We start from the raw sequence: 15727 nt of genomic DNA, 5'->3' as shown, positions 1-15727 counted from the left end.
GTAATCTGTTCTGGAATGTGCCTGTCTGAGCATGGGCTTGTAAGGTTTCCCCAGGGTTACAGAAGGGGAGTGCTACAAAAGTTTTCCTGCGTTTGCCCTGTGATTCTCCAGACCGTCATCTTCTTCTGAAAACAATGTACATAATAACGACATTTGGGGGCTTAACCAGTTCTTACTTTTCATAACACAGTGTAGCCACTGGCTTCTCAGTTAGTGGCTCCCAACACAGCTACAGGATGCTTCTGCACTCATGCCTGAGCTCTGACTAATGACCTCTGATGTGTGATTGGGTCACCGGCTGGGATTCTGTGGAGTAGGGCTTGGGGCACACAGGGTTCACAAAGATTGGTCGTGGTACAAAAACGAATCTGCATTTAGTAGGACTTCAGGACTTCTGTGAATATGTGGCCAAATCTAGGCAAATAAATTCCTCTTTAAACTTCACAAAAGGAACATACATTTCCTGCAGCAGTCAAATAACAAAAAGATAATTGAAGAAAAATTAATGCTCCTACTTACGTGCCTTTCTCCTTGTTCAATCAAATATACTTTTATACTGTCAAGCAGCCAGCTGTCAAGGTGGTCCAATTAGGGCAATGAGCCAAACTGAAGGCAGCAGTCAACCTTTATTCACTTACTGTGATCCTACAGGCAAGAGGCAAAGAAAAAGAAAAGTGCCAGCTCCCCCGTGTTCCATTTTCCTCACTGAAGGGCATCTGTGCAGGCGAGGGTCAGTTGACATGGAGCACAGACAGGAGGGAATATTCTCACTGCCGAGGAGCTCTGGACAAAAGGCCTCTGCGTTTTAAACCAGGGGTTCGTGGTGTGGGGGACGGAGAAGGGGAAGGATTCCGAGTGGAAAAGTACCGACTCACAATGGAGACAGGTGCCGGGGCCAGGACTCCTCCTGCCGAGCTGCCCGGACTGGGAATGCGGATTTGCTCATAAACGTGGCCAGTGGGGAGGGTGGAGAGGAGAGCCCTTGCCTGCAGCTCCCGTGGATACTGTAGTGCCGTGGCTGTGTACCGGGTCCGGTGCGGTACCTGCCTTGTACCCCCTTCGTAATCGCCCACAGCGGAGCCTAGAGGAGCTCACCGGCTCTGGGCCTGGGATCAGAATCCTCATGTGTGGGGTGTCTGTATGGAGGTTTTGTTTTTACAAAAATGGGGTTATACCACATACTACTCTGCAACTTGATTTTCTCACCTAACAATACATGAGGGGTACCTCCAGGTCACAAAACATACTGAACTTTTTTATTTTTTTAATGACTGTGTAATATCTTACTGGTTATAAATGAAACTCTTCAGTATTTCCCCTTTTGATAGACATTGAGACTATTTCCAGTCTTTGCCACAACAAATAATGTCAAGTGTGAGTTTTTGTCCACGTATCTTATGGACAGAATCTTCTATTTTTTTAGAATATAGTCCCCAAAGTAGGATGACTGAACCATTGGCTACATCATTATAATAGTTTTAAAAGGTATAGCAGTTTACGTTCCCATTAATTATGAGAATGGCTTTTTCCTCTTGCCCTGAACTATTACACATTCTTAATTTTTCAGCAAACGTTTGCCAATCCAATGAGCAAAAGTTATATGTTATTTTTACTTTAATTTGCATTTTCCTGGACGAGTGAGATTGAGCATCTTTTCACGTGTTTATTGAACATTTGCATTTTCCCTTCTGTCAGTTGCTTCATCATATCTTTTACCCATTTTTTTTCCCTTTGCTTGTTTGTCAAATGCCCCTGGAGATTGTCAATCCTGCCTGGAGGTGGGATTTAACGTGAGTTGGTGTGATCCCTGTAAGAAAAGTTGTAAAATTGAGTGGATTTTTGAAATGAGCACCTCATTTGACCCCTTATTTTTCTCTTGATCAGTTAACAATTTGACTAACTTGGGGGACAAAAGGTAGGTCTTTTGGACTCCAAACCGTGACATTAGAGGATGGAAGCAGCAAAGTTTTCAAGAAATTGCTTTCTGAACTCAAAATTCTCACCAGCAATAAATTACGTTTATTCTCTCCTGTGGCTAATGTTTGCGGAGGGTGCAAAAACATTTAAAAAACTATTGATGTCTTTGCTTTACCTCCTCTCCTCCCGTCCCCTTGCAGTTGGGTCTGAAGAACACGTTAGACCTTACCATTCACCATGTTACAAGTAATTTCCATCTATGCTACGGACAAGAAATGAAAGCATGTAAATTTCAGTTTCAGTCTCTGTGAATGAAAGGCTGACCTTAACTTTGGGTAATATGCTTAGAACCCCCCACCCTCCAACTCTTATGGTAAGGGGATACCAGGTAGGAAGTGGTTGCCAGTTGCTTAAATTACCCCAGCCCCTAGGAGCTTCCTCACTTAATCTCTGGCCAATCTCTGAGTAAGTAAATGGAATGTCATTCAAAATCTGACCGTAGTCTTATCTAGAGGTCCAGATCTGAGGGCCCAGAAGAAAGGCCAGGGCATATGCCTAATGCTCCTTGATTCTTATTATTGCCACAGCTTTTTTCTGTTTGTTCTAAATAATTTTCCTTAGGAAAAACAGTTCATAAAATACTGAAGTAGAAGATAGAAAGTATACAAGGATCCTCTGATGACAGAATGTGGCTTTAAAGCATTAATCTAGTTTATTGGTTGTTTAGTGCAAGATTTGTCAGCCTTCACATGCACTCTGTTCCCTTTGAAACCCATTCCCTCTCGCTGCCCTACTCCAGATTGGAGACCAGCACTCTGACACATTGATCCCAAGATCAGAGGGATGAAAGAGAGAAAGATCAAAAGGAAGCCAGGAAGCATAGGAAGAGGCATCATAGTTTAGGGACTGGAAAGTCTGACTGCCAAACATGCTGTCATCTTTAATCCATGGGTGTCTCATGAAGGAAGAACTTGGTAGTTCAAACAGAAATGAAGAATGCTCTGTACGTAGATGGATTTGGATATAAAGATCTATTTAAGAAAGTAATTAGCTAGGGTGAGCTAACATTGGAACGAACATTGTTCAGCCGTGAACATTGGAATTGAATGCTCATCCTCCCTTTGTGTGAATTTGAAATTTAAAAAATAGAGTAAACATAGTGGTGGCCGGTGCCTTTGCTGTGTTCTCTTTCCCTGCCCACTAAGCCCAAGGGTCCTGCCTAGTTTGCCTTAATCTTTCAAGTCACTTTTTTAGTGGTGACTCAGCCAGAATGACATCCTTTTACGTCCATTGTCTTTTTGTAATAACCAGTGAAAAGGGATATGGATTCTGGATGGTCCAGACTCTATACAATTAGACAGTTACAGATAATAATGTTGTTACCAAGAAAAATTTTGAGGCCTTTGCTATGGATAGTTTTTTCATCCACCCAAGTGTAATTCACTCTCTCTCTCTCTCTCTCTTTTTTTTTTAAGTTATTTATTTATTTATTTTGAGAGAGAAAGTGCATGAGTCAAGGAGGACCAGAGAGAGAGGGAGAGAGTCCCAAGCAGACTCCCCACTGTCCACACAGAACCTAATGCGGGGCTCAATCTCACAAACCATGAGATAGATCATGACCTCAGCCAAAATCAAGAGTCAGAGGCTTAACTGACTGAGCCACCAGGTGCCCCCCTTTTACTCATTATCTTTTACATCCCTCCCAGATAGCCAACTTTCCTAGTCAGAGCCTGGAAGCTGGAATTCAGGGACCATGTAGAAAAAGGGAAGAGAAAAGAGTTAAGACTAGCTTTAAGCAAGATTTTTAAATTGGAGTTTGCCTTTGGAATTTATTACCTAATGACTTTCGCTCTCATCACCCCAGATCTCAGGGTCCTTCTTGCTAGTGTGAGATTAGGCCCTAAACTAGACCTTCCTTTCAAGCTCGCCAAATCTCTCCATCCTCATTCAAAACCCTTATTCCCTTATTCTGGAAGTTAGTCTTAACTGATACATTAGGACAAAGACCATTTGAATAAACACACTTATTTGTGAATGCTGGATATCACCTTTCTTGGAAGGGGAGAATTGCATTTTACAAGTGACAACAGATTTATAAGAAGGAACTTTTAATTTTTCCTATTTTTGGCATCATAATAAAGGAAGTGATGATACAAATATTACATCTTCTTCCCAGTTAGCTCCCCTAACATTTTCCATCTTCTCATAGTTTCCACTAGTTTTAGACCCGTTAATCCTCTAAAGCCCCCATGATTTTTGTTATCACCCTCTCCCTTACCTGCCCTCCCAGTCTCCATGACAGCAACAACTGGGCACAGGTGGGTGAGGGGTTGGGGGAGAGCTGCAGCCATTTATTGGGATCGCTTCAGTGTTGGAGACTAACTTTTGTGTGTGTGTGTGTATTTTAGTGTTTATTTTTGACAGAGTGCAAGCAGGGGAGGGACAGAGAGAGGAGGGGACAGAGCATTGGAAGTGTGCTTTCAGCACAGAGCCCAATTGCAGGGCTTGAACTCATGAACCGTGAGATCATGACCTGAGCCAAAGTAATATGCTTAACCAACTGAGCCACCTGGGTGCCCTTGGAGACTATGTTTATGGTGGGAGGGAGGGGTGCCTGGGGCCTCTTGGCACAAAGAGTGCAGCTGACCCTAGAGTCCATGAGGCATCCACCCAGAGTTGAGCTCATCAAAGGCACTTCCCGTGCTTGTGGCTCTTTACAGAGAAGTGTGTTCAGTCTCCAAGTCTCTGGCTCCCTGGTACTTGGAGCTGTTGGAGCTGTTGAGTTCATATCGAGTGCAATTCCCAAGCCACTTCAACCAATTGATCGCTAGAAAGTGGCTGTTCGGAACCACTTTGGAATAAGATCTAGGAACAGGAAGCTCCATCTGGAATAGGCCTAGGAAAGGTTGCTCCATGGTTATCCATGCTATAGCCTCTTCCATAGATAGCTCCCTTAGGGATGTCTGTTCTCTCACATTCTTGAGTCAGCAGTAGCTCTTGGGGCAAATTTTTGGAAGCATGTGAATTTCCTAAGCTTCAGGATGAGATGAGTGTTTTTTCCTGGATCCAGGATACTACGTAGAAACTCATGAGTCTCAGTCAGGTGTTCTCAGATTTTAATGTGCCTATGAATCACAATGAAGATTCTGATACAGCAAGTCTGGGGTGGAACCTGGGAGTCTGCATTTCTAATAAGCTCCCCGGTGAGGCCCGTGCTACCGGCCCACCGACACTTGGCGTAACACAGACCTGGAGCTCTACTATCTACTCCATGAAACACTAGCCACTTTGTGACTACCTGAACTTAAAGATAAGTTAATTAAAAATTAGGTAAAACTAAATGTAATTTAATTTAATTTAAATGTAATTTAGATGTTCGTTTCCCCTATGTGGCTAGTGGCTGCCATGTTGGAGTGCACAGATTAAAATATATCCATTGTCACAGAAAGTTCTATTGGAGAGCACTGGTCTAGAGGAAGCGTCAATTTACATCATTCATTTCATCCACTTGTTCGCTGAGTGTGTGTACCATGTGCCAAGTAGGAAGGTTGGTGCTGGGTGTTAAGACATGGTTCCAGCCAGCAGAGAAAGTAAACCTAGCCATATGTTTACTTTGGTGAGGGATCCAGAGTTGAACATTTCTGCTACACCTAGAGATTTGAGTATTCTCGAAAAGAGAATGTTGCCATGCAGCTTGTTAGAAAAAGTGTCCCTTGGGCATTTCATCAGTCTTGGAAACCAAGCTCTGGAGTTATAAAATTGAGGTACTTACGAGATTGGCTACTGACAATGCGTATTTCTCTTAACCATTTTAGGGCCATAATCATCAGAAATGGAGAAATCATCCCCATGTCTTCAGAGTTTACCCCTGAGACTGAGCGCCAGCGACTCCAGTACCTGGTAAGAGTCACGTAGGTTTGGCGGAGCGCCGTGGCATCAGGGATGGTGTCGACGCTGTGGTGGGGGAACATGATGCTGTTGACATGGGAGCAGGCCCACGAGAGTCGGGTGACATATGGTATTAACTCCCCCCCACGCACCTTCCGATCACACATCCTGGCAACACGTGTGACGACACACTCCACCTCCGTGAATTTATTATTGTGGCTGTTTCTCTCCCATCTGTAGCCAATGGAAGACATGATGTGCTCTGTTTCGTTTAACGGTTTGGGATGTGCAATACGAAATGGGGTGTTGAATCACACAGATACCTTTCTTCCTTGGCCTGCTGCTCACTTTAACTCAAAATGGGGGCTCTGTGCTGGGGAGGAGGGCAGCCCCAGATCCTGCTGACACCCCACCACTTGACGCACGGTTAGGAAGTCTCAGAGGCCCTTTGGGAAAGCATGCAGGTGTCTGAAAGCCTGTTTCTATCCTGAAAATAAGCTCCCAGTTTAAATCTCCCTCTTCGGAGTGAAATTACGAGTGGGCTAGAGGAAGGTGTTTGGGTTTTTCAGATCTTGAGCATTTTTGCTTCACCTAGAGATTTGAGTTTTCTGGAAAAGAGAACAGACCTAATTCCCTATCCTCAAGTTCCAGGGGGAGGGTGTTTGGCGTAGAATCTCACTTGAGCAACAGTGGCAATCACGCTAGGTTACTTTGGATATTTTTGGGGACTGAACAGCATGACGAGTAGTTCTGTGGCTGAAGTATTGTCTTGCCAACTGGCTTTCTTTCTAGACAACATAGCTAGTGACCCTCTGCTCTTAGGAAACAAACTGACCCAGGCTACCCAAAAGGACTTTGCTCATGGCTCTGAATTTCAGCATGCGTGGACAGTCAAGGTTTGATTACTTTGGTCGATTTAGAAAGTGGCTGTGCACTTTCCCCTCAATTCCCTTGTCTATTTGGTTTGTTTTACTCAATAGCTAAGCTGTGTTGCTCTGGTATGGAATGACAGCAGGAATCCGGGCTCAATGTAAAAATATTTCTTCACTCTTTGACTGATTGTTGTTCTCTAGCCTTTCTGTTGTCTTTTTCAAGTGGATAAACTTGTAGCCACTCCTAGGAACCCCAGACTTGAGGGCTCTCATTTTTTTTTTTTTTTTTTGGCACTCTAGGCAGGGGGAAGGGATCCCGTCCTGGCTCTGTTACTTGCTGGTGGGGTGTCTTTGTGCAGGTGTCTTAACCTTTCCAGACCCCAGTTTGTCACTTTACAGTGGGAAGGTAAACGAGCAGGTCACCAAGGACCACTCAGGCTGCAAGGGTCATCCTTCCAAGTAGAGTTCAAAACAGCTGGCCTCCTTGTCACCTGTCTGGCTTTTTCTAGTCCATCTTCCACAAAGCCACCCAAGTGATCTGATCATCGACTGTATCACTTCCCTGCCTTAAGTCCTTTGGCTCCTCTTAGTGTGCACAATGCAGGTCACACGTGGTCGAGCCAGAATCATGGTCCCCGTCCACCCCTCCTGCATTGTTTCTCTGTTGCCTCTACCAACACCACCATGCATTTCAGGCTGCAAGCAGAGAGCTACCTTCCATATTTGGGACGCACCTCGATCTCCCCAACCTCCTTGCCTTTGGAAATATGCTCTGCCTGGATGGCCCGTCCCCTGTCCTCTGTCAGGAAAACTGTTTCCCATCCTTTGAGACCCCAACATAAGTGTCATTTCCTCTAGGAGGTGTCCCCTAAGTCTCCCGGGAGGGGGTCAGTCCCCGGTGCTTGCAGAGCCGTGTAGAAGCCTCTAGCTCTCGGCGTATGGTATTGTATTGTTGGTCACGATCGCTCTCTCCCCTTCCAGACTGAGTCCTGGAGGGCAGGCTCCTTAGTCGCTTCACGTGGCCAGTTCCCAGCACAGAGGAGATACTGAAGCGGGATTTGTTGGCTCGATGAAAGAACCAGAATTTGTATTGACGTCTGGATCATTACCACACAGTACTCTCCCTTCCACCTTCCCTTGAAGCCTATCATAGCCCTTTGCCTGCCTGTGCCTCGACTGCACCCTGCCTTCATCACCTCCTTACCCTTTAGGGAAAACCATTTCCTGTTTTCCCACTAAAGGCAATGAGAAGTAGCAGGTTAACTTTTTTTTATTTTGAAATCGTTTCACATTTTCATGTTACAAGAATGGCCCAGAAAGATCAAAACATTAATTTTTAAGGAGGGACGGGAAGGCTGACATGTATCAGATTCCTAAATACTGGTGGTCTGTTTTCCGATGTTTGGAATGAGACGTGTGTTGGCTTCTGATCTCAGCGTTGTCGTGTAACTGTGTCTGTGATTCCTATAGTCCCCGGCTTCGTCACCAGTAACAGGCTTAGGAAGCCTCAGAAGGTGGGTGGAATGATTAAATGAAAACTGTATGCATAATTCTTTTGTGGCACATAGTTCTCATTTGGTTTTTGTTTGCTGAATCAGTCTTCAAATCCTACTGGCCTGCAAACCACAGAGATTTATTTTCTTATTTTTAATTTGATAATCACTGCTAATGTTCCAAAGATTAACATGTATTTTTGTGTTACTCTTGAGCAATCAATGTGGACGCTCTTAGCCCATAGAACTGAGCCTAACAGCTGAATTTCCAAAAGGTGCAAACCATGTCTCCATTCTCTTTTGTTTTTGTTGTTCCCATTCTTTTTAATCCTTACTGCTAATACATATGCGTTTCTCTGGTTAATAACTGTTCTCCCCGGACAATAGGAGTGTACATGACCAGAACGTGAAATATCCTGGTTGTCCAACTTCCTATACTGCCAGGAGTCTAAAAATGTACGCTTTGAAATGAATAAATCCAGTAGTAATAGTCACATGATCTGTGATGCAAATCTTTGTGGTAAAGTTTTGGAGAGAATTAAGGGATTTATAGTATAACATAACCTTGCAGTGAAGCCTTTGTGGTAAAGTATTTGAGAGAATTAGGAGGTAGATAGCATAAAACCTTAAAAATAATATCAATTAGGAGAGGAAAACACTGGTGTGATGACTTCTCTCAGCCCAGCCCAGGCGTGAGCTGTGTGATCCCACACCCCTCGCGTGATGTCTCTGAATCTCTCCTACATGAAATGTGTAGGACACCTCCCTTGAGATTTTTTTCTGTAGGTTCTGAAATCAGGATGAAAAGTGATCCCACAGCAATATAAAATACAGTGCATACCTTATAATTTTATGTGCATTTAATCCTACCAGTTCATTGTTTTTTTGGAACATCAGTTCCCTAGAACTAATTATGAAACACTTCAGTGCATTGGGGGTTGTGGTACCTTTTACGTGATCTAAACGAGTTAGAACATCACTGGAAAGTTAACAATGTATTTCTTACTCTGAGGTCAAATTAAAATTTCTTTTTATGATGTGTGAAGAAACATTTATGGCCGAATCATTAAAACTTCTAAGTTCCCAGAGACTTACTCGTCTGGAGCATGATTCTGCAGTCCCAAGGCTATTTGACTTGTAGAAACGGTTTGTGATATTCTCAGAGGTGGGGGAGATGCAGAGCCCGTTGGACACACACCATTTTGATCCACATAGAAGGGGGAGGTTCTTGGGATGCACGCTCTGGACATTTGGGGTTAACCGAACTAGAAGCAGATTATGACGCTGGATGTGGCAGGCATGTTAATTTTGTTTGGTCTTGTATCCTGACCTCAGAGGGTCCTTCGTGTGGCTCTTAGGTCATGTGAACTGTGTTCCGTAGACTCTTGGGCAGGGTGATTAATCGGGCTTGAGGGTTTGATGTGTTCACATGGAATGTGGCAGGTGTGTGATGAAGGGGTCAGGGGCACTGTCCCAGCAGCCAGGAAGTGCTGCTGGTCCTAGAGTCACCAGTAAGCCTTGCTCTTCTGTCGCTGTGCTTTTTTTTTTTTTTCTTTTTCTTTTTACAGTTTCCAGGGTGATTGAAATAAAATAGTTAAGGAGGTCCACCAAGCTAGACGGAATGTTTGGATGGAGCTGGGACTCAGACAGGAGGGAAAGAAGTCTGGTTGTGGATGTGTCTCAGCAGAATTGACCTCCCTGATGCTGTGGCCTCCAGAAAACCGCCCCGCCTCTGCTTCGGGTGGCAGCAAGGGAGGAATCGCCCTCAGGGAGACCTCCACAGCCCTGAGGTGCGAGAGCGGTGTCTTCCCCTCAATTCTGCCTAGATGTATTTATAAACTCTGATTTGATTACATTAAGATGTGCTGGTATCGTCAGGCCTTCAACTTATGTCCTTGTGTCCTCATGGATAATCCAAGTTTGCAGCTGTTTTTCATCAAGGGCAATGTACAGAAGAGATGAAAGTGGGTTTCAAACGCACAGCTGATACGTACAAGTGCAGCATTATCGAAGGCGGTTTCTTGTGGTGTCCTTGAACTACCCCCAGCCTTCTGTGCCGAGTCCGATTCTGTTTGTCCGCCATGTCCCTGGTGTTGGCTTTGGAAAGGTTTCAAGGTCGACAGTGTTGTGCCACTTCACTCTTTGGGATTTCTCATGATCAAGAGTTATCTCCCAAAAAGTATATTACTTAAACGTGAACCTGCTTAAAAGCCCGATACTTTAATTTGGGAGGGTCAAGTGTGCTAGTGAGTAAAATTGACTGACCCACCACTGCCACATCACATTTAACCTTGAGAGCAGGTTGTGAAGCCCAGAAAGCCTTTCTTTAGTCACAGGCAACTTCACCACCACTCTGCTTTGCTTGGTGACGGAGTCATGGAAAAATCCACTCTAATCCTACCTCTTTCCCCCACTTAACCCTTTTTCACAAAACTGCCTGTGAGTTTGAGAACTTCTAATTTAAAAATGGCAGGCAAAAAAATGGTTGGCATTTTTCACATGCGCTATAGGTTCAACTGATCACACAGGTGTCACAGAGAAGCCAGGAGCTATTTTTCTTGGGGGGTGGGGATGGGGGAGAGAGAATCTCAAGCAGGCTCCGTGCTTAGCACAGAGCCCGACACAGAGCTTGATCCCACGACCCTGGGACCAGGACCTGAGGCAAAATCAAGAGCCAGACATCCAACAACTGAGCCACCCAGGTGCCCCAGCCAGGAGATTTTTAGAGCACAAAACTGGCACTGCCCAGAGTGTTAGAGGCAGAGCTTATATTTGGCCGTCCTAGGAGCACTGCTTGGTGACAGGGAAGACTCTAAAGACGTTAGCACTGAGAGTTGAACCTCACCGCTTCCAGAGCCTTGATTTTGAAAATGAATATAAATGGATGTTTTGTTTATCCCAGGATGGGAGGAGTCAGAGGCTTGATGCTGAGGCATTCTGTACCTGCTCTGCAGAGCTAAGGAAGTGGATTCACACAGCTAAACAAATAACCACAAGAATGGATCCCTAACTACTTTTATTCTTAAAAAAACGCAGTCTTCTGCACAGTTGCTACACATATATAATCTTTAGATTCTCTAAAACCCTTTTTCCCTCCAACATTCTGAATAAAAAGTTGGGCACATAAAGCCAGAGCCATCTGTCCATAAGGTCCCTTAAAAATTGGTCTTAGTGTAAAGAAGCAAGATAGTGTCATGCATCCATTAAAGATGTGAAAGTTAAATACGCTTTGAAAGAGGTAGATAGCATTCCCTGAGGTTTACCAGGGCAAAAGCTTAGCTGTCTATAAAAAGTTTTCTCTTCTCCCGTTGCTTGATCAGTGAAATGGGGTAATTACAGGACCCTCCCAAGACTGGTTTGAGGACTGAAGAGTTAATATTCATAATGTGCTTATGACAGTGCCTAGATCAGAGACAAAATAAAATCTCTTAGTTTCAAATCTAACTATATATGAAGAACTTTTTTTATGGCCGCCCTGCCATTGGACTACTCCTGTGGCCTTTTATAAAATGTATAAATTCCATTTGCATATGCAAAGGAATTGAAGATACACAGGCACATCTTTTTTGCTGACATGAGTTGTTTTCTCTTCAAATGAATTCCTTTCCCAGACTTTTACTTGGGAAGAAAAAGCATTAAGCATATGAATATGGAAACTTTATATGTTTTATGTAAATGACTACTTTTTAGCCCTTATTCTATACATTAAACTGTTGTAGGGTTGACAAATCTAGGCAATTTTGTTTAATATATCCATTTGCATACAAGTTTCCATGTGGCTCCTTTATCGTAAGCTATAAATTTTACAATTTTAAAGTTATTTTAGGGGCATGCTTTTCTCTAGTTGATCGGTACAGTCCCATGTAGATTTTTAAATGTGAATCTTTCTTGACATCCATGTAAACCAGACAGAATCTTATCAATATTCAATTTTATAATAGCATATATACATAAGCTTGGTTCTTGTTACTCTGAGATTTTTAAGGATAAATTAAGACTGAGAGAATTCTTTATGAAAGACTCCGACACATACATATTTAGATCTCAGCCATTTAACATTTTCCTTTCATTTTTGTTTTACCCAAACCAAAATACTCTTTTCCTGCACTGCAAATTGGGTAGTCAGCCTTGGCTCTGGAAGAGCTATCTCATTTGACCGTTAATGCGACCATCAGTGGGCTTGGTTGATGTTACTAATTTCATTTCATTCGTGACCATAGACTTACTATCATGGTAAATCATCTTGAAATATAAAACCTCCAGTCCTCTGATCTGATGAGGTTTTTTTTTCCCTCCTGAGGGCAAGGAAGAGGAGAGATTACTCAATTTTTTATTAAGATTTGTGTTAAACACTGAAAATCCTCATTTGATAACTTCTTTTCAAATATTGAGAAGTCTGAACTTTTTTTCTGAAATTAAAAAAAAAAGAGCTCAAAAAACAAAGTGGGGGCAAGGTGCCTGGGTGGTTCAGTCTGTTGAATGTCCCAACTTTTGATTTTGGCTCAGGTCATGATCTCATCGTTCATGAGATCAAGCCCCAAGTTGGGCTCTGTGCTGGCAGCGTGGAGCCTCCTTGGGATTCTCTCTTCTCCCTCTCTCTCTACCCCTTTGCAGTTCATGTGTATGCTCGCTTTGTCTCTTAAAGATAAACTTAAAAAAAAAAAAAAGCTCATATAAAAGTTTCCTAGTAAGAGGACTTCACAAACGATTTCCTGTTGTGGAATCTGCCCTTCATTTGACACATGAGTGTTTTCACTTTCCATATTCTGCTGATGGGAGTAGAAGTTCGAACAACTACCTTGTAAAAGGGTTTGGCCCAGGGAAAAAGAGTTTGGCACAGCCGTTCCTCTCCTAGGTGGGCACCTAACCAGAGTGTGCACAGTAGCTCAGGATGTACTTGCCCAAACTGGAAACTGCCCAAATGTCCACGGAGAGTAGAATGGATAAGATGATTGTCAGTCATAGTCACGAGCTGGAATGCCATGCAGTACTGAGAATGAACACATTTTAACTACATGCAACAACGTGGCTGAATCACACTGACTTAACACCCAGTACTGGGGACAGCTTATAGGATCCCATAGTAAGTATAGAAACAGGTGAAACCAACACACAGTTTGGGATAGTGCTTCCGTTGGGGAGAGCAGTGATTGAATGGGGTCCTGACCACAGGTGCTGACCATGTATTGTTTCTTGATCTAGATGCCCGTTACACAAGTGTGTCAAATTTGTGAAAATATGTTGACCCATACACATATGATCCAGTAACTTTACCGTTTATTTAACTGTTATTATTGTTTGGGGGAGGGACCTTCTTTGGGGCTCTCCAGGAGCCCAAGGTGAAGGGGCTGGGCAAGTTCCCCAGAAAGGCACCCTTCTGCCACCTATCTGTTCTCTCCTGAGAGCAGTTCCAAAAGCCCTACTCACCATGCTGCTATGTACTCCCTTACCTCTGCTCTTGCTGCTCTGACCCCAGAGGCCTTGCCTGATCCGCTGTTCAGATGCTTTTCAGATTCTGTCCAACCAGTGAGTGCCCCGCTCTTTGTTCCTCAGCCCCTGGGGATATATGTTTCCACCCATAAGCCTACCTCAGTCTCCCCAACTAATGTGTGAACTCTGAACAGATGGACTTCCTTTTTTGTTCTTTGAGTCCCAGCCCCTGATACCTGGCACATAGAGGAGCTCATGTGTTAGCTGCATGCATTCTTCTGGCTGGAAACTCCTGAACCTGGGACAATCCTCTCAGTAGCTGGCACGGCTCACTCACATTGTGGCCACAAGGTAGCAGAAGGAAATTTTATTATTAAAAAGGAGTAACCAATTTGTGTTTCCCAGCAGGCAGTTTTTTTTTTAATTTTTTTTTTTTAACGTTTATTTATTTTTGAGACAGAGAGAGACAGAGCATGAACGGGGGAGGGTCAGAGAGAGAGGGAGACACAGAATCCGAAACAGGCCCCAGGCTCTGAGCTGTCAGCACAGAGCCCGACGCGGGGCTTGAACCCACGGACCGTGAGATCATGACCTGAGCCGAAGTCGGTCACCCAACCGACCTAGCCACCCAGGTGCCCCCCAGCAGGCAGTTTTAAATAATCTCAGGACCCACCGTCTCAGTGTCCCCAGGAAGCATGGTGTTTGGCCACCTCCCGTTGCCATTATAGACATGTCACTCTCTAGATCTGGGTTCCTACTTCCACTCCCTGTTTTTGCCCTGCCCTGCCAGGGTGCTCAAAGCTCTCCCCAGCCCAGGAGGGTGGAATTCAGATCCATGTGCTCCAGAGTGAGACAGACCTGGGTTCAAGTTACTCACCCAGTCTGCTTTCATGAGAGGCTTCTTAGAAGGTTCTAGACAACATCTCTTTTTCAAGCTTGTCCCCTCCTGTTATGGTTGAACTCAGAGATTCTCATTGGGATGGGGTGGTTGTGTTTCTTCACAGTAAGTGCTTACTTCTGTCCCCTTGCAGCTGGTTTCTTCCCAGGACTAGAGAGGAAAGCAGCCAGAAGACGACGTCTGATCCTCCTTCCCCATCTCTGATGTCCTGCCACTGCTTGGCACAGCAGGTTACTCCAGCGTCGTTTTCCTAGATGAGCTGTCTCTTCTTTCCCTGGCCAAATGCAACCATGTCTGGAAGTTTATTCTCATTAGCTGTCCAGAGACTAAGTGGCAAGGACATGGCCTACCCTCTTTTTAACAAACCTGTACTCTGCACACTCCGTAAAAGACAACTGGCAACCTATCTTTGCTTGTGTTGGGGCAGCGGTTACCAAGCTTTCTTTCCAGGGGCCATTTGCATCACACGCATGAACTCCAGTGTACCTCCACTCCCTTCCCTCGGTGAGGAACATTCTATTGTGCTTCCTTGTAGGAAAGCCTCAAGTTTTAGGATAAAGATGGAGGCACAAGGAGTGGTCCATTTTTTTTTACATGCAGCAGGCCAGCACACTTTAAGTTGGATTTTAATATAGAAGACATTTCTAGGTTTCTAGTCGGCATGCTTATTAAGTAGAGAAGAGACATGACATTATTTAGACATTCTTAGGAGTGTGAAATATCATGAGGTTTGAAATGGTATAATTTCACCCACACACATGTGGTTTTACAGGAAGATATCTATTGAATTATAAAAAGTTAACTAAATCCAAAATATAGTAATGTGTGTCCAAGATTGTTTTTATGTGCTATGGACCTTAGTTTTAACTTTTTCAAAAGATTGAAAGCTGTATTGTATTATTTTGTGAAGTTTAATCACCAAGTGTAACTGAGTAAAGCAGGTCAGAATGTTCTGTATTCATTCTCCCAGCACATACTTACTTGGAGTCTTTACTATGTTAGGTGCTATGCTTGGCCCTGGCATATAGCTAAGGTTTAAAAATAATGAACATATTCAAGTGTGGCGGGTATCACTTGCATCACCATGCAGATGTTCTAACATACATATGTCCAAATAGCAGTATCAGGAGAAAAAGCTAAACTATGTCCAGCATATTAGAAAAATAAGGGATGTTTAGGAAACTGTCTAGAATTTTTATTTTGTAGGGATCTTAATGTGTGCCTCCTCT

The 15727-nt window shown here is 43.8% G+C and overlaps 1 protein-coding gene across 3 annotated transcripts in view; it reads left to right on the top strand.

Annotated features, from left to right (window-relative positions):
• The window catches only part of PPM1H (protein phosphatase, Mg2+/Mn2+ dependent 1H), a 261881-nt gene that overhangs the window by 169337 nt on the left and 76817 nt on the right, over positions 1–15727 (top strand). For all 3 annotated transcript variants that reach the window (XM_043564781.1, XM_043564780.1, XM_043564783.1), the window contains exon 5: positions 5733–5817. In XM_043564781.1, coding sequence (XP_043420716.1) covers positions 5733–5817 — 85 coding nt within the window. The remainder of the gene's footprint in view (positions 1–5732; positions 5818–15727) is intronic.

The sequence above is a fragment of the Prionailurus bengalensis genome, chromosome B4, assembly GCF_016509475.1.
Source record: "Prionailurus bengalensis isolate Pbe53 chromosome B4, Fcat_Pben_1.1_paternal_pri, whole genome shotgun sequence".
Taxonomy (NCBI): Eukaryota; Metazoa; Chordata; class Mammalia; order Carnivora; family Felidae; genus Prionailurus; species Prionailurus bengalensis.
Note: the sequence above shows the minus strand (reverse complement) of the source record. Positions and strands in the feature narration are given on the sequence as shown.